The following is a 22,795-nucleotide window of genomic DNA, read 5'->3' as shown; positions in this document are numbered from 1 at the left end:
TACTAAGGAACAACCCATTATTGCATGAATTTTTTGAGTGACAGGGCAACCACTACCTGAGTGTGTGCACTGAGTAAACTCACTTTGTGACTCTAGTCGACAAAGGACCACAAGAGGTAAAGCAATCTAAGTAACTCATAACTGATCGACTCAAACTAAGAAGGCCGATCAATAAGCTTATAGGCAGCTCAAGTTGAACTTGTAAGAGAATGTTTAAGGGAAAGGACTTTACAGTTTTCCCACTATACACATCACAGTGGAAGTGATTTAATTTATGAGTCCCAAAATATAATAATAATAATATCAACAAGAACAAAGCTGTAGAAGAGCAGGAGAGAACAGTGCAGAAATGAAGAACATACACAGCAAAAGCGAAAAAGAGAGTCAGAGAGAATTGAAAGATGTTGCAGAAGAAATCTGCCACTCAACAAAAAGCAAAAACTCTTATCAATACCCAGTAGACTTCACAGTTTAAAGACTCAAAATCCTGTGAAATTCAAACACAAATAATGATATAAAGTAATGGACATATATATATGGTTTAACAGATCAGATCATCCCACAATTCCACCATTATAACATAATACATAATAATATATAATTACCAATAGTAAACCTACATACCACTCCAATAATGCCACTCTTACCATCATCATTATTTTTTATTTGGGTAAACCCAGCTTTGTAACCCTAGCCAGATATAAACCAGACTAGGTTATCCGATCCATAGCTAACTGGCTTGAACCCATTTACAATTATTATTATTATTATTATGAGATAAGGATGATAACTTGGGTGAGTGGAAGAATAGTAGGTTTTTAGGGATATGATGGTATTTGACCTGGTGGTTCACGGTGGCGGAGGTGGCTGAGACGGAGGAGGTTGCGGCGGGCGTTTCCGCTTCTTTTTCTCGTAGCTAATGCCTCTGGCTTTGGACTGCAGGTCACGAACCTCTCGGAGATAAAGGCGGACGGCGCGAGCTCCGAAAGGGTTGGTGTCCGGCTTGCCGCCGTTTTCCTCGTACGCGGCTCGGAGGCGGCCAATGAGCGCGTCGAGGCTACCCCAAGCTTGCCGGAGCGGGCAGGGGCACGGCGCCGGCGGGTTAGGGTGGCCGTAGAAGGGACAGACGGGCGTGTGGACTTTCGTCTTCCCGAACTGGTCGAGATACCGGAGAAATTCCAGCACGTGAGCTCCACTGCACCGGGAGAGCGTGAGCGGCGGCCGGTGGTTTTTCAAGTACTGCCCGAACGTGTTCCAGTCCCGCCGCTTCTGATTCTCGTAACGGCTCGACGTCGACGCCGACGCCGCCGCAGCCGCCGACGAAGAAGACGAAGCCGCCGCCGCCGAGCTCCCCGCACCGCCGCTATTCTTCCCCGGATTCAAACTCTCAACTTCCGGATACGGATCCATCGATTTCTTGAATATATATTTCTAGGGTTTCAACTTTCAATTCAAAACCTCATATATATCATATATATAAAACACAAACAAAGACCACAAAGGGAAGAACAGAAGAATACATTCAGAAGAGGCAAAAATAAAGTGAGGGTTTTGATTGATATATCAGAGGATTTCCGTTTGTGAGACTACAGATGGAGACTAGAGAGAGAGAGTGGAAGAGGTTGATGTCGGATATGCATGGATGGATGTTGATGATGATGATGATGATGATGATGATGAGATTGATGTAAGACTAGAAAGCTTTCTGGCAGCTATGTTTCATCATCTCGTTTGAGTGTTTCTTTGTTTCGAGTAATACTATAAAACCAAATGCTACTATTAGCTTTTACTTTCTCTACACCTTAAACCAATGGGTTTTTTCCCCATTTGAGGGAAGCAACCTAATACATACTTTTCTTTCATTCATATATATGAAAGAAATGTTAGTATATATATATATATATATATATATATATATATATTCACTTTATTTCTTATATTCAGGGCAGAGTCGTCAAAAATATAATTGACCCAAATACCTATATGATAATAAATTTTTAAGTATCACCAATTCAACTATTTAAATATTGAGTAACTTGTATATACATTAAGTCTTTATATATAATAACTCACTGCTATATATATATATATAAAGGGAAGGGGTCGGGAGGAAAGAGGGAGTAACGGCCTCCATTATCTCTTTTCGATCTGCTTTTGCTTATATTTGTGTAGCTGTCAGTGTCATGTTTCAGGGAGGGTAACGGAACAGAATTGTGAGAGTAAAGGGTGGGAGGGAGAAAAGGAAAAGGTTAATGTAAGGTATGGTGTACAAAGGGAGCAATGTAACATGGCATTTTTTTCAGCTTATTTCAGTTCATAACCCGATGGGTCGATTCCATCCTCGTTGCCTTGTCCTGTCACTTGCCAAATTACCTCTTTGTTGTTCAATTCAAAGGGCATATAGGTGAATGAGAGGGAGAGAATTAAGGGCAAATAACCAAATTAAATTATTATTATTAATGCCCTACCTGAATTTCAATGTACACTGGCGTGTGAAGCTTAATAAGTATATGCATATATAAATTTATGTTGAAAGAATATAATATAGACCCAACCTCTAAAAAAAAATGATTAAGGTTATCTACTAAAATAAATGATAAAACATCAACACAAGCAAAAAAAAAAAAAAAAAAAAAAAAAAAAAAAAAAAAAAAACATCAACACAAGCATCATTCTCCCTTTGATGGATAATGTCTCATCACAAACAGTGTATGTCTGCATCTATATCTTGGCTATACGTACTGTACAACTATTATATGTATACTCCATTTGTTGTATGTTTTGTATATAGTTTAATAATTTCTTTTATTTATAATGGGTGTATAGAGTAGTCAATTGGTCTAATATAATTATCTAAATTATAAATCTAAGAATTAGGTTTTTGAATTTTGAAGGACTGACTCTATACTAGTTCAATTGGTTGGGAGAAATTAAATGCCAATCAACGCAACTTGACTTGCAAGAGTCAGTATATTATAGTTGACTTACACCAGCTACGTTATTAAAGTAATTGTCATAGCTATTGGAAAGCACTATTATGCCTCTTGACGAACTGGCTTCACTAGCCAAATAAAGAGTACCACATTAATTTACTTGCAAAGTATCATCATGCATGCATGGAAGAGGCTAATTTGGACTAGGTAGGGTTAGTGGTGAAGGGGTGCATATATGTACTGCACTCATTGGGTAACATTGTTATCGAGCATGTGAGGACAGCTAATCGGATGGCTCATGAATTAGCTAGAGCCTCTTTGGTTCATACTAGTACTGAGATTTGGGAGCACAGCCTCCTCGTATTCTCAACATGAGTTTTAGTTCTTAATAATAATTTTTCCACTTTTTTGGTCTAAAATAAATAAATAAATCCTTTGCCTCAATCATCTCCAGGACACGTTATACTTAACCTTAAAGTACGTATTAATGGGCCAATAATGTTAATTAAGCTTTTGTGTGTGTGACAGTTGTACATAACATAACCTAGTATAGGGTACGGTGACCCCTTTAAGGAATCATCACTGTATGTTTACCCCCTCCCCCACCCTTCTTCCATTCGTTTTTTCTGTATATACAGGACGACTTGCCAACCCATTTTGTGCAGATCAGATCTTGGAATGGATTTCATAAAATGTAAGGCAACTCCTATTTTGGTCGAACAATTGATTTGATAACTATAAGATTTCAAGTTAAACTCAGTTTGAGCATATCAGTTAGACTAAATTATCTCTTTGTGATTACTTTGCCAACTAAGGTCATAAGAGGGTTTTACCCAGTGTGTACATATATTTAGGTAGTGGTTTTGGATCTTTCCGTAAATAATTAATTAAAGGATTTCATAAAAATGATGAGTTTGAATATTACTATGTCACATCTGCACGTCACATTATGTTGGCATCGTACAACAACTAACCTTTGCTCGTGTGATGACAAACTTTAATTTAGTGTAGTATATGGTGCGCCAAGAATGTGAATCACAAGGAGCAATGCACAACACACAAAGTGCGCATAAGTACAATGCATGGAGTGTACAAATTAAATTCACTACATGCATGGCGTGGCATAAGTTCACGTGTGTGTAAATATGTATTATTTTTTTCTTGATATATAAGAAGAGATAGAATCAAATTACTATAACAATCACTGGCATGTCACACCAATATTGCAATAATGCAATTTGTTGTTAGAAAGGGAAGGAGAGAAAATCAAATTACAAATATTGTGATCATGTCACACCAATACAATCTATTGTTAGAAATTAGGGATAAAGGCCATACGATGGATGGGGGTGTTGAGGATGAATGTAGTATGCACTTTCTTTGTCGATACAAGAGAAGATAGATTCAAACCGCACTAGGTACAGGCTCGATCGAGCAAGAGGGTGCTAATAAGAATTGAACTTGTGACCAGCATTTAGATACGAGCTGAGAGTCATTCTCCATAGATTGACTGAGATGATGTTGGCAAAAATCAAACTCATGACCTTTAAAGTACGGGAGTCATTCTCTATCCACTCCGCCTTTCGGGGTTGTGATTATGCTTTCTTTGTCGATACAAGAGAAGATAGACTCAAACTGCACCAGGTACAGACTCGATCGAGCAAGAGGGTGCTGATAAGAATTGAACTTGTGACCCGCCTTTAGATACGAGCTGAGAGTCATTCTCCATAGAATTGAAGGAGCTGAGATTGTGTTGACAAAAATCAAACTCATACCTTTAAAGTACGGGAGTCATTCTCTATCCACTCGGCTTTTCGGGACTGTGATTATGCTTTCTTTGTCGATACAAGAGAAAATAGACTCAAACCGCACTAGGTATTGACTCGATCGAGCAAGAGGGTGCGGATAAGAATTGAACTTGTGACCGACCTTTAGATACGAGCTGAGAGTCATTCTCCAATCTCCATAGGATTGAAGGAGATTGTGTTGACAAAAATTAAACTCATACATTTAAAATAAGAGAGTTATTCCCTATCCACTCCCCCACCCGGAATTTTGGGTATTGTGAGTATGCTTTCTTTGTCGATAAAGGGGAGATAAAATCAAATTACAAAAATTGTGATCACATCACAAGAGTACAACACTACAACCTACTGTGAAAAATGGGCGAATGCCATTCGATGGGGAGTCAAAATGTTGTATTTCTTTTTTTAGTACACAACATGATGACACCATCATTTTCGTATAAAATTATGTGAACCGTACCAAAAAAAATTGCATAAAATGGTAAACTAAATCTGTATACAGGAGTAGCACCAAGTTGTCCATTGATTGGCTTCTGAGTTAGCTAGCCAATACAGTTCCCTATAGTCCTTTACAAGATTTTACATCTTTTTATAATCACTACTAATTTAAGAATAAGATGTCCCGAAAGGATTAATTGAGCGAGTCAAACGTGATTCTTGTACTAAAATATCAGGAGTTTAAATTTTTGTCACCACTCTCAACCAGGTTTTTTTCTATACTAATCCTTTAAACTCATTCCTTAGTGGCGTGAAATAAGATAATAAAGAAATTTTAAATCACAATTCTAACCGAGTTGGTCAAGTAATTAGTTTAATAATTACAAGATTTTAAATTTACCTAAGTCCTTATTGTCCTTAAAGGAAAGCTCTAATGTGTGCCATCGGCACCATAGTTGATCTTATCTAGTACTGTGTCATCATATTTTTACACATAATATATAAATGAACCTTTTTAAAAATTGAGTCAATTAATTCGTAAATATTCGGTGAATATAAAGGGTTTGTGAATATAAAGAGTTTTATCATCACCTACATCGTGAAGGTTTGGATGGAAAGTATTTTCAAAGGAAAGTTCTAACGTGCCATTGACACCATAACTTATCCTAATTAATTAGTATCATTATGTATTTCACACATAATTGTATTGTATATGATTGGAAACCATTACTAATTTAATAATACCAAATACAATTATATGCAGTCAAAAGGGTGGTCAAATGAGTGAAACATAATATTCTTGTCAAACCTTTCCTTGTTAAACCTAGCACACAACGTCTTCCTAGTACTAATATCTGGATCATATCATAAACATTTTCTATAATTAAATAATGGAATGGAAAAAAATAATAATAATGGAAAGGAGTGGTTAAGGACAAATGAAAATGGTGAAAAAGTTGCAAAAATTAAAGACTTAAAATCCGGGAGGGAATGGAGCAGCCCATGTGGTATTATGTGGACTTTATTGAAGACCATGTCGTCACAACTTATCTTTATGTCCTACTCAAAAACAACACCACCTTTATACACTACATAGTACTATACATGAGGAGGGGTTAAAATTTTATTTTTAGTTTTGGTAACGTCTTCTCGTGGACCGTTTGATTGAAATTATTTATATTTTTTTGATAGGGTGAGTGTACGTATAACATAGTGATAATCACTTGATAAATAAAAATTAAATAATATAATATTGTAATGAAATTCGAACTCGTGACTGAGGATTCTAGTTTCAAACCCAAAACAAGAACACTTTACAAGATTTTCAAACACTTTTTCAAGTTGGTTGGGTGGAGCCGCTGAGGTCAAGAAGACCAAGTCTAGCACGCTACTGCCATCAAAACATATATGATGCTAATTGATACGCATATATAAAAAAAAAATTATTATATATTCGCTACAAATTAAACTACTCTGTATAACATTCTGTGTAGTGCCAAGTAATTGATCATGTTTTACAATTGACACTGTACTGGTATGTGCTCGGAAGACATATTAACATATTGTCTTCGATAAACAAATCATATTTAAAATCAATTATTAGATAAAGGTAGATAAAACAAACTCAACCGTACGTATAGAACTCTGGTTTGACACAACTCAATTGCTTTAATTTATATGCACGAGTATAAAAATGTGCCCTTAAAAAGGAATCGGAATTTTCCATCCAGACATTTTTATGTTTGGTATGGGCAAGAATCAAATTTAGAAAGATTTGTAGATGAGAGAACCTACGTAAGAAACATTTGAAAAGGGAAAAACATAAAGGGGATTCTGTGTTCAAGCAGATAACTTAGTCAAATCTTAATTAATTAATTAATTATATATAGAAATGGATTCGCGTGCAGTTGAACTTTTCAGCTGCGTTTGTGCGGTTGTTAAGGTTCATTGTTCTCCTTCTTAAGGTGCGTGATTTGTATGCTTAAGGTACGTCAATTGTGTGAAACTTAAGGTGCTGCGTCATTTTAAAACCTTAGATGCGTGATTTGTGTACTTAATTAAGGTGCGTCGGTCTAAAGCTTTAGATGTGCGTGATTTGTGTTCTTAATTATGTGCTTTGTTTGTGTGCTTAAAGCACGCCATTTTAATGTTTAAGGTGCGTCAACTGCACAGGAAGTCATCTCTACACCAGAACCCGTCCATACACACACACACACACACACACACATATATATACACATATATATGTATATCATTTGAACATCAAATCATATTATTAAAAAACAAATGCATATGCCTGAAAATGATGATTGAGTGGGTGGAGCATGACTCTCGTACAGACATTAAGGTCATGAGTGCAATTATGACAAATGTCATCACGATCAAGCCAATCGCTTGTTGAAGTCTTCAGGCGTGTAATATTTGTGTAACTGAGAATTTTATCTAAAGATATATTCTCTTGTATTTAGTATTTACTAATGAAATTAACTTTTCATATCTCGATTTTTATTAGTATATTTTTTCATCTCAAACACCTCTAAGAGTACTTGCCTCATTACTAAGACTTTATCTCATGTCATCTCCAAAAATAGATGTATATATATCCAAACTCTCAAGAGAAGTTACATGGCGATTAAAGACACCAACTTTAAAACTAATACACTGATAACTTATCTGACATGAGAAATATAATATAAATGTATGCATGTAAATAATTATTAATATATATATTAAATCCCAAATATGCGACTATACCCAAGTACCCAACTGCTTCATCCTAATAATAGTCCATCAAAGCCAAGGAACCATCCAAAAGAATTTTTTTCTCAAAATGGTCCCTTGATTATTGCTTATTTTTAATTTTACACTTTGACTTTTAATTGCACTAAATGTGGTCCCTCGACTTTCAAAAATTCACCAAATTCAGTCCTCCGTTACATATTATATTCCGTCTAATTAGTGTTAAAATGGAGGGCATTTCCATCCATTTACCTATTGTTAGCGTAATAAACATCGAGAAATAGTTGAGGAACAATTTTGGGAAAAACTCTTTTAACAATTTGATTTTAACTATTTATATTTGTGAGAAAAAATCTACAAAAAATTCTAATTTGATAGTCTAAAAAAACGAAAATAAACAAAAATGAAATAAATAAAAGAGTTTTTCCCGAAATGGTCCATCAACTATTTCTCAATGTTTATTAGGCTAACAATAGATAAATGGACGAAAATGCACTCCATTTTAACACTGATTAGACGGAATATGTAACGGATGACTGAATTTGGTGAATTTTTGAAAGTTGAGGGACCACATTTGATGCATTAAAAGTCGAAATGCAAAATTGAGAATGAACAATAGTCGATGGACTATTTTGGAAAAAAACTCGTTAGGCAAAGAAGCTGCTATGCCATGGACCCAGGTTCACCTTGCAAGGTGGACCCATGTCCATATTCACAATTTTAGAACTCTATGTTCACAATTTCACAACTCTGTGTTCACAATTTCATAACTCTATATTCAATAGTACAACACAATTTTTGAACCTATATTATAAAATTATGAATATAGAGTTCAAAAATTGTGAATATTGAGTAATGTAATTTTGTATATTAAAATTTAAAATTGTGAATATAGAGTTCTAAAATTGTGAACATAGACTTTTGAAATTGTGAACATGGACTTGGGTCTTCCTTGCAAGCTGGACCCGGGTCCATAGCATAATTTGCCGAAGAGTTCCGGGAAGTTAATATATTAACAAAGAGTTAATTTGCTTCCCGTAAATTTTAATCTAGGTAATTCTTCTCTCTCATTTCCCAAATATTAAATAACTCTTAATAAAATTTTAAAATAATGTTTCAACTTAATAACTTCCAAATATTATTTAAGTTTAATAACATATATGAAATTCTCAAATACACATTTACTATATAAACATCCAACATCACACGAGACGTCATATTCCAAGTACCCGTTTTTCTTTAATTTAAATAGTAATTTATGATTTTTATTTATTTTATTATGAGATGATATCTTAAAAAGTGTTATAGACTTATAGCTAGCAATCAATCAATCACCCATGTTGGGGCATAATACGACTTGCACAAATTCCTTTTCGTCTAATTATATTCCAAAGCAGATAAGATCAGTAATACCACATTTATTCCATCTTTTCATTTTAATTTTTGTTGGTGTGGCACATATCAATTGGCATGAAAGAGATTGAGGTTGCTCTTAAAGCAGTAATTTAATTGATAAGATGTAACACTTAAAATTTATTTTCAACAATAAGGTTAGGTAGGAGTACTCGAACAATTTGGATCAGGCTCCCAAGTTATAGGCTTGAATTGGACCGGGTTGGGTTGGGGTTGGAGTGTACAATTTGGTGTGAGTCTTAAATTCTTAATACAAAGGTAGACTCGATATGTTTCATGGGATCTATGATTTAATTCGACAAAGTTAAAATACCTATGTTATAAATATATTTAAAAAAACGAGGTTGCAAAGTTTTTTTTTTAATCTTTTTCATACTTTCTTTATTCAATAGAATTAAAATTGTGATGATAGAGGCAAAGGTATTACCTGATTGGTAGAGGCAATAATATATAAACAATTTATATATAAAAAAAAGTTAAACGCGATTTCTTTTCTTTTTTTTTTCAAAAAAAAAAAAAAGTTAAACGCGATTTCGTACAACTTAATCATTTTATTAATTATGGCCCTTTTCTTATATACCTTTTTCTGCCATTAGGAATCTTTGTCTAAATCACCAATAGCAGGACTGTTTTGACAGTTAAGACTTAAGAGTGGATAAGGTTCATATTATAAATTAATGATAAATAAAAGTAAACTGATTTCAGATTTTATTATTCTCATTTTTCATAAATGTACTAAAGCTTGAGTATATAATCTACTTTAAAAGATTTTGTAATACCATAATCTTATTTATAAATTATAATTTTGTTATTTGATAATTATGTTATGCCTAAAAACAAAACAAATATAATTATATCTTTTTTATTTAATTACATGAAAACCTACTCGAAAGTCGACAAAGAACATATAAATCAACCTTAGTTAACTCTCATCAAAGAACAAAACATATGAACCATAGCGACATGTCCTCTATTTGACGCATTAATCATAGCGACATACATGTCTATTTGATGGAGTAATATTTTCTATGCATCACATGCATTTTAATTCCCCAACTTAAGTCATTTAAAAAAAAAAAAAATCAATGTTTATTCTTGGTGTCTTAAAGGATGTTTCTTAAAATAAATTATGTGTACAATTTTTTTTTAAACATCAAAATTGTACAAAAGAGTACAGTGTATAATCCGTGAAACCTTAAAATTAGAAAAGTTATGGTGTATATTTAACATTCCAAATTTTGAACTAAAAGTTTTGGTTGATTAAACAAAAAAAATGTCAATAGACAGCTCTCACAAGAAGTTGAACTTGAAACTTTATGATTACCAAGTTAATTATATAAGAAACTTGGTTGAGATTGCTTGTAACAAAATAAAAAGTGTGACAGCTACCAAACATAATTATTTATTTTTTTGAAAAATACACCATTGAACTTGTAACCACCCTAAATTTAACAACTTGAAACCAAGCATTTGTTTAGAGCAAAGTAAACAAACAAAAGATGTAGATGATCACCAACACACCTAGCGGGCGCATGAAATGCACACACATGCTAGGCACGCTTGCCTCGCTCACTCAAACTTTTTTTTTTTTTTTCCTGTTCCTCCTCAAAAACTGCATTTGGCCAGCAAATAGCAGAAAAACCCTCCCTCAACTCTCTCCTCTCTCCTCCATATATGTAATTTTTCTCAAAAGCTTCACCAAAAACCCCTCAATGGGGAAGCAATAAATTGGAGACTAGTCTATAACCAACAACATAATCTCTTGACCATTAGTCGTTTTTCAGTTAGTTCCATGCTATGATTCCATCTGAAAGCAAGGTAAACTAACAGAATAACAGCTACAAAGGGGTATTTTGATGGGTGAAAAATGATAAATTAGCTACGATCCCACAGGAAATGACTTATTCTTGTGATAATTACTCACGGCATAAATAAAAATCATGCTGGCACACAGAATAAACCAGAGAAAGGTATGATTGAACTGAAAGGATCTACGCGTTTTCTTGGCAGTCTATGCTTTGTGATTCTTTACCATCTCATCCACATCCAGCTCGACTTCAAGCACAGGTGTATCCTTCTGCATGCTAAAAATGCTGGAAAAAACCAACTATATTTTATTACAATCAGAATTTTTAACGTACCATAAATAGTCGAACCACGATAAGAAAACACACCTGTTGTTAACAGGGCCATGATCAACAGCTGATTTTAGACAGTAAATAACTCTACCGATTATATCAGCCGTGCAAACGGGGCCAAATGTCCGGCTATCATTTGCATCCTGTTATTAGGCAAAGGAAAATGAATCTAAATACTCATCTCAGAGCGTGTGCGCAAATTACAGAGCTCTGGGGTGAAATAGTTCTTTTTGAACAGTATCAGACTTGTGGTAGGTGAAATTAAGGTTCTGGTTAAGTTAAACAAAAAGAGAAAACTAAATTTGCAGAGGCACTGGGGCAGATAATGCAGAATGAAAATTTCAACAAGTGTATATACCTTGGGCTTTATGTTTTCATTGTCAGCTACTACCCAGCACTGATCTTCTTCAAGTACAAATGGTTCATCTTTTTCATCAGTGGAAGCCATCTCATATCCTTCAATGGCAGCCAATCTCCGCACCAGAAAATTATCAGACTTAACAGGGCTCTTAAGGACTACAACATCTCCTACAAAAACTTTCCTGTGAAAGAATGATATGAAATCTTAAGAAAAAATCGAATGAAGAACACAAACGAAATCATAAAAGCCAACTTTCATGAGCAGAGCTAATTTTAACAGTGAGGTCAATTGAGCCCACTAGAATTTAGAACACTCATAGATATAGTGAAATTAGTAAATTATTCCACTATTTTTCTATAATGACTAGAGAACGAAATTATGGGTTGGGTCAAAAAAAGAACATAGGTCCAGTTAAAAGAGAGCATTTCTCATGAAGCATTGGTTTTTGTTACTTTATTTTGTAGACTACTAAAACCTTTTCAAATTTAAAGAAAATGAAGGCAAAAGGCATGACAAAAGCTCATGGAAAGACTCGCGCAGAAGCAGGGTGTAATTTTTTTAAATGCTTTCAAAGAAACTCAATTTCTCAACTAGCACATGATTATTTTATTGTTTAGCTCTTTAAAATGTTCAATCAATAAGCATTATGAGTTTTTTTGTGTATATTGTATTCACCTTGGATAAATACTTCGAATGGTAAAACTTCACTTAGTTCAATTACTCTTTTTCTCTCAAGTGATTTTAAGTTACTTTCATAGTTTACAAGTTCAAATCTAGTATGCAAGGCTCTGACTTCAAGTAATGCTTGGATAAGGACAATGTACACAGCCTTATGTTTTCCTCTTGTAAAAATGGGTATTATATATACGTGCAGAAGAGAAACTTTCAGAATGAAAGTAAAAGATAAATCACAATAAAAACTTCAATGGTTTTTGTTCAATGCTTATAAACAAAACAATGAAGACAATATTAGTTTATTAACCAAAATGACACACACATATGTATGGTAGTGTTGGTGTTTTTTTTTCTCCTTTTTCTTTGTGTGTGTGTGGTGATGGTGTGTGGGCCATCTGATGGGGGGAACCCCAGTAGTGTTTATGTTTCCATTGACTAAAATAATGAGAGCAAACCTTTAACCTGAAATACTATTCTACTACCACTAAAAAATCATCTCAAAGGAAAAGTCAACTTCGATGCATTCTTATCTCAGAGGAATGCTAATGACTGATTTATCTCAACTTTGCATGTATTGAAAAATGGGAGGGAAGAAACTAAGCAAGAACCATATGTCCATGATTCAGAGCTGTTGCAGCATAGGAAACCACCATGGGAACTATTATTATGGCAGATGAAACCCCTATGTTGGTTTCATCTGCCATAACAACAGTTCATAGGGATGTGTAGTGCCATAACAACAGTTCATAGGGATGTGTAGTTTAGCATGTATATATAGGGCAGTGTATTCATCTGATAAAATGCAATTAAGTAAATCTGTTTTCTCACCTTTTTACAAGAGCAAAGAAATCTTTAGCACTAAAATAACTCATCATATACCGTTGCATGATATAAACTTACATTGGACTTGACATAGGTATCTTCCGCACAAGTAGGGTTCCACCCTGAGCTCCTATTGTTGGTGCCATTTCTTCTCCTTTATTGAAGTGCAAGAATGTTAACTTTCCTTGAAAGAAATGCTTAAATATGGCATCACCAGCTTCTTTCTCTGTGATATGTCCTGCAATGTAGTTCTGCAACAAAATGTGCAACCACCACAATGAACAACAACCAGAAGTTGGGACGGATTCAGGAAAAAAAATCCACCAATAATAGAGCACAGTACATTGGTAAGCAAATCCTCTTTCCCCCACTAGGGAAATGCAAAAATAGCTATTTGACGCACTTGAATAAAAATAAATCTGAAGGATACTTCTCAAACTCTACACCCATAAAGTTCATCCATCACGTCATCTTGCAAGTCCAAACATCTCCCAATTAATTGCATATAGGTTCTCTAGGATGATGCCATCTAATACATGCCGGGGCCATGATTTTTCAGGAAGTCTTATTTTATTATATTACATTGTTTAGATATTAATAAATTACTAAATAGTTATTTACTAAGGCTCTGTTTGACAGAGCTTATTTAGGAGCTTATAGCTTATTTTAAACTACTAATGAGCTATAAGCTTTGTTTGGTAATGTTCGCAGAATAAGCTAGTAGCTTAAAATAAGAGCTTATTTTGAAATGCTACCTAAGGTAGCGTTTCAAAAATAAGCTAGTAGCTTCCTAACTTTTTTTCCATCTTTATCCTTATTATTTTAAATAAATGACATCATTTACCGCTCCCAATAAAAATGTGACCATTTTATTATTATTTATTATTATTTTTTAAGATTGATTATCTTTTATATATATATATATATATATATATATATATATATATATATAGAATAGGATTGTATTGGATGTATTGATGATGAAGGAGATTCGCAACAATATTGTTACTTCATTATCGGATGCTAGATCATGATTATGCTAATAGTTTCATTTCAAAATGTTAATTTAATATGTAAACAAACCTATTTAAAGTTTACGAAGATGCCCTTTTTAGTCTTTTTACATTTATCAGCTTATCAAAAAGCTAATTTACCAAACACTTTTAAACATAATCAGCTAGCTTAACAACTCTTCAGGTTTCAGCTTCTAACTTATTTAGGTAGTTTAATTATTTAGAAGTAAATTGGAAGATTTCAGCATATTACTTAGCTTATTTAGCCATTCTATGAGTTGTATTTTACCCTATTTAGAGGAACCAATTTCATTGAAAGGGGATCAGAAATTTAATCCCAAAAAAAGGGTTTAAGGGAGTTTTGGGTCTCAAGCAAACCCAGTACTTTCTTCTCTTCCTTTTCCAACTGTTATTCTCTATTCATTTTTTCTTTATGTTTTCTTGCCCGTGACAGGAGAACATAACACCATCATTTATCAATCCCAAGATAAACATTGAATTGCATAGGATGGAGCCAACCTAGACCTCATGGATCATTTGAAATCTGTTGAGCTAGTTATTGCTGTATTTTATGGTGTTTTTTAATCTCCATTCTTCTCGAAGCATTTCCTATCCAAATCTTAGCCTGCAATCAATATTCTGCCTGAGACTGACTTTTCAACACAAAATTTGGGAGCTTACTCAATATTTTCTATATATGAAGATTAAAGTCTTGCTTTCCACTAAAGAATGATGTTGGAGACATGTATTAGGCACCGGGTTGTTGCAAGGTAAAAAGCTTTCAGACACCATTTAACTCATTTAGAGTGGTAGTGTTATATTGTCTATTTGATGGTGACTTTTTTGTTGTTGGTCATGACATGAGTAAATTTCTTTTGCTTTTTTCTCACCAATGGTTAACATAGGTTTTCCCATTTTTTCCATTCTGTATTTGCATTTTGCAATCTATATTCAGGTATCCTATAAAGCTAGAGCACATCAAGAAGTTTTTTTGCCTATGTCCAAATTCCAGATTTTGATGCTACAAGTACTTATGATTTTTTTTTTTTTGGGGCCCTCACTCTATTTGTGCATGCATTTTAGTAGGTAGTTCATTCATGCAATTACCTCAGGCAAATTATCCTGGAAATTTGTTATCATGTAAAAATATGACTAGTTTCCACCGAGCAGTGGCTGTATTGGCAATTTGGCAGCGGCAAGGGAAAGGGGGCAGGGTAATGTAGAATTTTGAAGAAATGAAGGGGAAAAAAGTAAGAGTTGGGCGTTAATGTGCAAGATGGGGCTAAAGCAGAACAAGATAATGCAAGGTTGGATAAATTGCCATCCCTATCCAAATAAAAACACGATTCATTTTTATTACTTTTTTAAAGGCTTCGAGACCAAACAAATGCATATTACATCCAGTCATCCACTTAATAAAGCCTCATTAGTTATGTTGTGCTCGTTAATTTCCTCTCCCCTAAAGTGCTAAACTCTATGGTATTGAGAGAAGGTAAACTTGGTAACCACATAGGACGATAAACAAAACTCATTTTAGCTAATACATACTACATAAAAATTTATCTTGAATCTTAAATGAGATGTTAATTACTTCATTAAACATAATAAGAGTAACACCAAGACTATGTCTTCCAATAATCTGCATCATACAGGCCTAGCATAGAAAATGCAATCAACCTCACTCTGCTTTCAAAGGGAATGTTTTTGAGACTTGACCTAACTGTCAAAGGGTGATTACTAGGCAACAGATTTAATCCATATGCACTCACTCAATAGCACTCACTCAATACTTTCATTTGATAACCCAAAATTAGAACAAACAATTCGAGAATACAGGAATAAAACATCAATCTCAAAGCATGATACACCAAATTAACCCCACACAATGAAGCATTAATTATCCACAAATTCGGAATGCTCAATCAGCAATCGTTTGATGAACCAAATTTTCAGAACAATCTTACCAAAAGCACGTATTGAAACAGTACTAACAAGAGTTTAGTTGAAAATATAATCGATGTGTATTATGTATGCGTGCGAATGTATAGAGAGAAGGAGAAAGTGACCTTCCAGCAGAGATAATACGAATACTCGGCTTTGTTCGCTAGGTAACGGATCCAGGTAGCTGTGGAAACCATCGCCGATTGGGTTGCGTTCTTGCCGTAGCTCAAATATCGTCGTACTCGCCGGAGTCGGGTTTTAGGCTTTCAGGGTTCTAATCTTAAAACCTCTGCTCTTTTTGTCCGATTATTTTCATTCTCCTTGATTTTGGATTCGTAAAATTACCAAATTAGCCATCATAGACTTCCCGTGATACCTTACAAGGTGAAATTGTTAAAGGGTAAAAATGTCAATTTTAATCCCAAAGATATGGTCGAGTAAGGGAAACATAATTATTGATTACAAGTTTGATCCGTTCTAATCATCTTTTGGTTGAGCCTATGCAAATGGACTTCCTATCACGATTTAATCACACATATGTAGTTTGAGGGTTATTGCCCGTAAGTGACGATATGCACACTCTCAAATAGTTAATATGTATGTGTTTCTCTTGTCACGAAAAAGAAATTCTCAATTTGATTTTAATATTAATTTATTGAGAAGTGTCCCTATACAATCTAAATAACATAAATGTAAGTATGTAACCTAACAACTCGAGATGATGGGTAAAAACTGGTGCAGTTGCACATTGCAAATTTGTGCGTGCAACTCGAACTAATTTTAAATTAACCTTTTAAATAATGATGATACTATATACTACATACATAGTACTCAAAAAAAAATATACTACATATATAATTATATACTATATGCACAAAAGAAAAAGAGAAAAGAGAAATATCTTCCTAAATAATACCTAAAAAGTCAATTAGGTCCATAAACATTTTTAAAAAGTACAATTAGGCCCTTTAACATGTTAATAGTAGATCATTTACTATTGAGGGGGAATCCGACGACGGCAGAACCGTAAATGATCATTCCACAATAATACTAAGACCAAAAGTGAAGTAAATGTTATAATAAAAATGACTATGGATTGTCACCTATAAATCTATAACCAAAAATGGAATTAATTATTTTTTAAATATATATTATGAATGGGTTAGAAATAAACCAACAAATTTGGCATGAATAATAGTCCATAATTAGGATCAAAGGCGTCCGCAATTGGCGGCAGCAAAACCAACGGTGTCTGAATTGGAACATAAATCTGATAAAACTGCAATATGTTCTTCAATTCACAAAATTGATGTTATTATTATTACGATGATCATATGATGATATATTTATAACGTGACTCAACTCTTTTGCTGAGGAGGGGAGACACGTCCATCGCCGGAAACCGCAGATCTCTGGCCGTGCACGACTCCTCCGATCATCATCAGATCAAACGACGACGTTAGTTGACAATAATAATATATATATATATATATAATGCCAGAGCAAAAAGTGTTCCCCTCCTTCGACGACGACGAGGAGGACAACAGCAGCATAATCATAAACGATCTGGAAGAAGCGGACCAGGAATTCCTGTCGGAGCCGATCCAATGCGGCCGGGAATCTCAGGACTCGGACGAGGATGACGACGACAACAGCCAGGACGAGATGAAGCTGTCGGCGAAGATGGCGTTGCTGGATTTCCGGTCCCGGATAGAGGACGCCATTCTCAGCAACTACCTGGTGTACAACAAGAAGAAGAACGACACCGAGAGGGTTATCTTCTCCAAGGGGAAATTGGAAAACCAGCGGGATATGACGCTATGGGGGGTCCCATTGTTGTCCGCCAAGGGCCACCAGGTAGGGCTACTGTTCGTGTTCGTTTGTTAAGGTTTTGGAAATTCTGTTTGTACTTTAAATTTTGTTTGTTAATGTTCATTTAAACAATGCACTTTGTCCAAAACTCTGTTTGCTCAGGGCACGGATGCTGTCCTGATGAGTTTCTTGAAGGCGAGTGATTACAAGGTGGCGGAGGCGTTTAAGGCGCTGCGGAAGGTGCTGAGGTGGCGGACGAAGCACCACGTGGACGCGATTCTGGACGAGGAATTCAGCCCGGAGGTGGAGAATATGTGGTTCACCAACGGGAAGGACAAGAAAGGGCGGCCGGTTTGTTATCAGGTGCTGGGGAATTTTAAGAAGAAGGATTTGCAGAGAGAAATCTGGGGGGCACATGAACACCGGAAGGATTTAGTCAGGTGGCGGATTCAGTGCCTGGAGAAGGGAATCCGCCTGCTCGACTTCAAACCCGGCGCCCAAAACTCCATAGTTCTCGTCACGGATCTCAGGAACTCGCCCGGAACCGCCATGAGAGAGGTCCGCTGGATTACCAGGAAAATGCTCCGTACGATTCAGGATAATTACCCAGGACTCATCTACAAGAATGTGCGTAATTCCAATACCCCAAAACCTAATCCTTCAAGTTCAGAGTTTACAAGTTCAACTCCTAACATTAATTAGTCTTTTTGGTTTGAATTGATCAGCCGAGTAAGATTACTAGGCCGCATTTACCCATACACCTGGTTTATTTCCTTGTGGATGTTTGGTCATTTGCCAACTAGAGTCACAAATTTTGGTTTAATGATTTGCCGACTAGAGTCACAAAATTTGGTTTATTCATACACTCTTGGTCAGAGTTTATAAGTTCCACTCCCAGATGGATAGCCTATTGGCTTTTTGGTTTGAGCGGTCAATTATTATTTATCTCATTGTGATCCTTTGTCAACTAGGATTGAAGAGTGTGTTTACCTCTACCCTCCAATACTGGCTGCTATTTCCCTAGTTACTCAAATAATTTACAGTTTTGGAAAAGCAAATTAAATGTTTTAAGCATTATTATTGCAGATAGTGATAAACGTTCCTGTCTGGTATTCCACGTTCCATGCATTAAACCTGCGAGTGATACAACAAAGAAGCAAGACCAAGTTCATCTTTGTGAAGCCAGCAAGAGTTACAGACACACTCCTCAAGTACGTACTACTTCATTTTATTTGGTCCGGGTTTTAATTTGTTGGATATTTATATTATTATATTGTGTAGAATTATTCATCGTTTGTTCCAATATTCTTGGAAATCCATTGCATATCCAGGTACATTCCAGCTGAACAATTGCAGGTGGGTTATGGTGGCATCAAAAGAGATATAGACGATGAATTCTCCCCGGAGGACAAAGTTCTAGAGGAAACCCTAAAACCAAGCATAATTACCACCATTAACATTCCTGCCAATGAGGTAATTAAATATACAAGTTAGTTCCAACTCCAAACTTTAGGGCCCTTCACGTCCCTTGTTCTGGGGAGCTCGTAAGAGGAGATAAATCGCTTGCAAGATATATTTCAGTAACACAGTAATTTTCAGGTTGACATGACAATAACGTGGGATTGGATGGTTGTGGGGAACGAGGTGAGTTACAAGGAAGAGTTTGTCCCGGAAGACGATTGCTCCTATAACGTGTTGATTCAAGCGGATAAGAAATTAACGGGTATAGTCAGGAATTCGTTCCACATTAGAGAACCTGGAGAGATAGCCATCACCATTCACAACCTCACATCAAAGAAGAAAAGGGCTTTCTATAGGTCTAAAACCAAACCCAGTGTACCAGTTTACAAGGTCCCCAAGTGATCCCTAGCTAATTTTTGTCTCCCACAATTTTTATTTTTTTTTGTTTAATTTAACCTCTTCTCTTATTCTTGTTCGTTTGGATTGTTAACTTCATGCGATGGTAAATACAAAAATTCATTCTTGGCCTTCTTGTCATTTTTCGTTTAATTAAGCTGTTGACCAGCTATAACAATTTATACTGATTTATCTTTTTGTATTGTGATCTTTTACCATATAGGATCACAAAGCGGGGACCATCAGATAATGATGGGTTTTCTTAATGACCAAAATAATAATAATAATAATAATAATAATTCTTGAAAATTCATCTGTCTGTCATGAAGATTTATTTGGTAAACATAAACTAACGAAAACACAAAGGGTTTGGCAGCAAATTGAAGTGCAGGCTGGTAATTAAATTGTAACAGAGATTATAATTATTTCCAAAGATCCAGCAACTCATCACCAGTCCAGGTTAAAAGCTGGTCTTGCCAAAACTGCTGACTGCCTGGATCAACCCCACCACCGACATCATCGTTATCCATTGTCGGGGTAAAGTCGGCGCCGTTAAATTCAAACCCAGATTTGTAAAACTGATCATCATCTCCTAATGGGAAATCACTCTGGGTTACTCCAGCTAAGCCGCCGGAGGGATCATTGTCCTCCGCCGCAAAATTGGAGGCGCCGTCGTTTTCGAGGGTGTTGCCGACGACCTGATTATCGGGTGGAATATCGAAGTCGTGCAATCTCTTCTTCAGACGAGTGTGCCATATGTTCTTAATCTCGTTGTCCGTCCTTCCCGGCAACCTTGCAGCGATTGAGGCCCATCTGCATGGAAAAAATTAGGATAAAGTGTCAAAGAGACCACTGAACTTATCGCTTTTGTGTAATTGGACCATTGAACTTCAAAAATGTTCAATTCAACTATCAAACAAACAAAATAAGTGCAATTATGACATTTTTCTAAAATTTTTTGATTCAATTTGAGTTAAAAACATTTCAATATTGACTCCCAACTAGTATAGTAGAAGAAAATGCACTCTTAATACATATATGTTAGTAATATAATTGGATTTTACCAGAAATTTTTTGTAAAAATGGTCTAATTGCACAAATTTTGCTTGTTTGATGGTTGAATTGAACACCTTTTAAGTTCAATGGCCCAATTGCACAAAAGTGATTAGTTCAGTGGCCTATTTGACACTTTTTTCAAAAAACTAATGTTCTTTGTTGTATTTTAAATTTGTAACATAGTAAAAGTATAACTTTTTTTTTTCTGAATTAACTTTGTTAGGGTTGTAGCCATGTTTAACTATAATATATATTTATTTATTTTTAGTATTATAGAAATAAATCAATGTCTTTTTTGTATTTTTAATTTGTAACATAGTATTAGACCAAAAATTCATAACTTGACTAAGATTGCTCTCACAATTAGTATATTATTGGAGTATTAGTCATTTGTAACCGTATTTAACTCCTCTGTCCTATTTTATGTATCTGGTTTAACAAAACTTGAATGAAGTTATTTTTTCAAATTTTCATAATGTTAAGTTTAATATTAGTATACAAAATTTATATATTTAGAAAGTATACAAAAAGTCTATTAAAAAAAGTAAAAAAAAATAATAAACAAAGAAAAAAGAGTTAGTTTCACTAATGAACAGTAATTAAGTATAACAGATAAAATAAGACATATAGAGTATAATATTTGTTTTAGTATTATATCGCTAAATTAATGTCTATTTTGTATTTTTAATTTGTAACATAGTATCAGCAAAAATCATAAATTTTCTTAACTTTTAATTTTCAACCAAAAGAAAAAAAAAGGTTATAAACAACAACAAATTAACCTGTTTCCAAAAGTCTTATGCAACTTGACAACGATAAACTCTTCTTCATGAGTGAAGTGTCCTCGTTTGATGCCGGGACGGAGATAATTCATCCAGCGAAGCCTGCAACTCTTCCCACACCTCACCAAGCCTACCAACAAAACATTAGATTCATTAAATTTATCAAATCACAACTCATGTAGCATTTTAAAACAAACATGCATATACACATATATATATGGTAGTAAAAGAAATACCAGCATTCTTAGGAATTTGTCTCCAATTTCCATGGCCATATTTATTGATGTAGTTGATAAGGATTTGGTCTTCTTCTTTGCTCCATGGACCTTTCTTCACTGCCGTTTTATCACAACATGGAGCTCTCCCCATTTCTAAACCTCTCAGTTCTCGAACAATTGCTATATGCTAAGGAGTAAGGAGGGAAACCTTGGACTTCTTAGGTACCTATATATACTGGTACTCAAGCGTTGTAATTTTATAATTTTAAGGTTACAAGTCAAAAAAAAATAAAAATTCATAATATCACATCATATCCATTTAAAAAAAATCACATCATATCCATAATTAGATATATAGTATTAAGACTTAATGAATTTGATTTATTATATAAATTTTCGTACAATTTTTTTTATAGATAATTAATAAATTTTAGGTCACATAGGGAGATTCTCAAATTCAATTAATATTTGAGAAAATAAAGAATTAAGATCCATGGATATCTATTTTTTGTATTTTTAAGCGATAGGAAATATTCGCAGCTGAAAGTATTCATGGATTAAACATTCTTATGTAATAACCCAAAAATCATACATGAGAATACATCGTACTCGTGATGTTTTAGTAATTATACTTCATCCACTTGGTCACACATTTAGGACATTAAGATTGATATTTTGATTGGAGTACGTGATTAATAATATTATTTTTAAAAAAAAAAAAGTATTTTTGATTCAACTGGTGGAGTCACAATTTTTTTCTTTATCCAATGAGATTAAAATATGTACTAATAA

The 22,795-nt window shown here is 34.6% G+C and overlaps 4 protein-coding genes across 4 annotated transcripts; 1 reads left to right on the top strand and 3 right to left on the bottom strand.

Moving 5' to 3' along the window:
- Positions 1-706: 706 nt before the first annotated feature.
- LOC116015382 (protein LIGHT-DEPENDENT SHORT HYPOCOTYLS 4-like) lies at positions 707-1,815 on the bottom strand. The gene has a single exon (XM_031255425.1). The coding sequence runs from the start codon at positions 1,408-1,410 to the stop codon at positions 850-852; it is 561 nt and encodes a 186-aa protein (XP_031111285.1). The 5' UTR covers positions 1,411-1,815; the 3' UTR covers positions 707-849.
- Positions 1,816-11,022: 9,207 nt separating this feature from the next.
- On the bottom strand, positions 11,023-16,562 carry LOC116015412. The gene is made up of 5 exons (XM_031255472.1): positions 16,404-16,562; positions 13,403-13,575; positions 11,825-12,008; positions 11,503-11,609; positions 11,023-11,421 (listed from the first exon to the last, which is right to left on the bottom strand). The coding sequence occupies exons 1-5, from the start codon at positions 16,473-16,475 to the stop codon at positions 11,340-11,342; spliced, it is 618 nt and encodes a 205-aa protein (XP_031111332.1). The 5' UTR covers positions 16,476-16,562; the 3' UTR covers positions 11,023-11,339.
- A 1,042-nt stretch (positions 16,563-17,604) lies between these two features.
- LOC116014702 (patellin-4-like) lies at positions 17,605-20,088 on the top strand. Its single transcript, XM_031254644.1, has 5 exons — positions 17,605-18,135; positions 18,253-18,717; positions 19,177-19,301; positions 19,422-19,563; positions 19,690-20,088. Exons 1-5 carry the CDS (start codon positions 17,773-17,775, stop codon positions 19,951-19,953), a joined length of 1,359 nt encoding a protein of 452 aa, XP_031110504.1. The 5' UTR covers positions 17,605-17,772; the 3' UTR covers positions 19,954-20,088.
- A 281-nt stretch (positions 20,089-20,369) lies between these two features.
- On the bottom strand, positions 20,370-22,154 carry LOC116016144 (transcription factor MYB14-like). Its single transcript, XM_031256307.1, has 3 exons — positions 22,022-22,154; positions 21,786-21,915; positions 20,370-20,760 (listed from the first exon to the last, which is right to left on the bottom strand). Exons 1-3 carry the CDS (start codon positions 22,152-22,154, stop codon positions 20,370-20,372), a joined length of 654 nt encoding a protein of 217 aa, XP_031112167.1.
- Positions 22,155-22,795: the final 641 nt, after the last annotated feature.

Source organism: Ipomoea triloba, chromosome 4, assembly GCF_003576645.1.
Source record: "Ipomoea triloba cultivar NCNSP0323 chromosome 4, ASM357664v1".
Lineage (NCBI taxonomy): Eukaryota > Viridiplantae > Streptophyta > Magnoliopsida > Solanales > Convolvulaceae > Ipomoea > Ipomoea triloba.
Note: the sequence above shows the minus strand (reverse complement) of the source record. Positions and strands in the feature narration are given on the sequence as shown.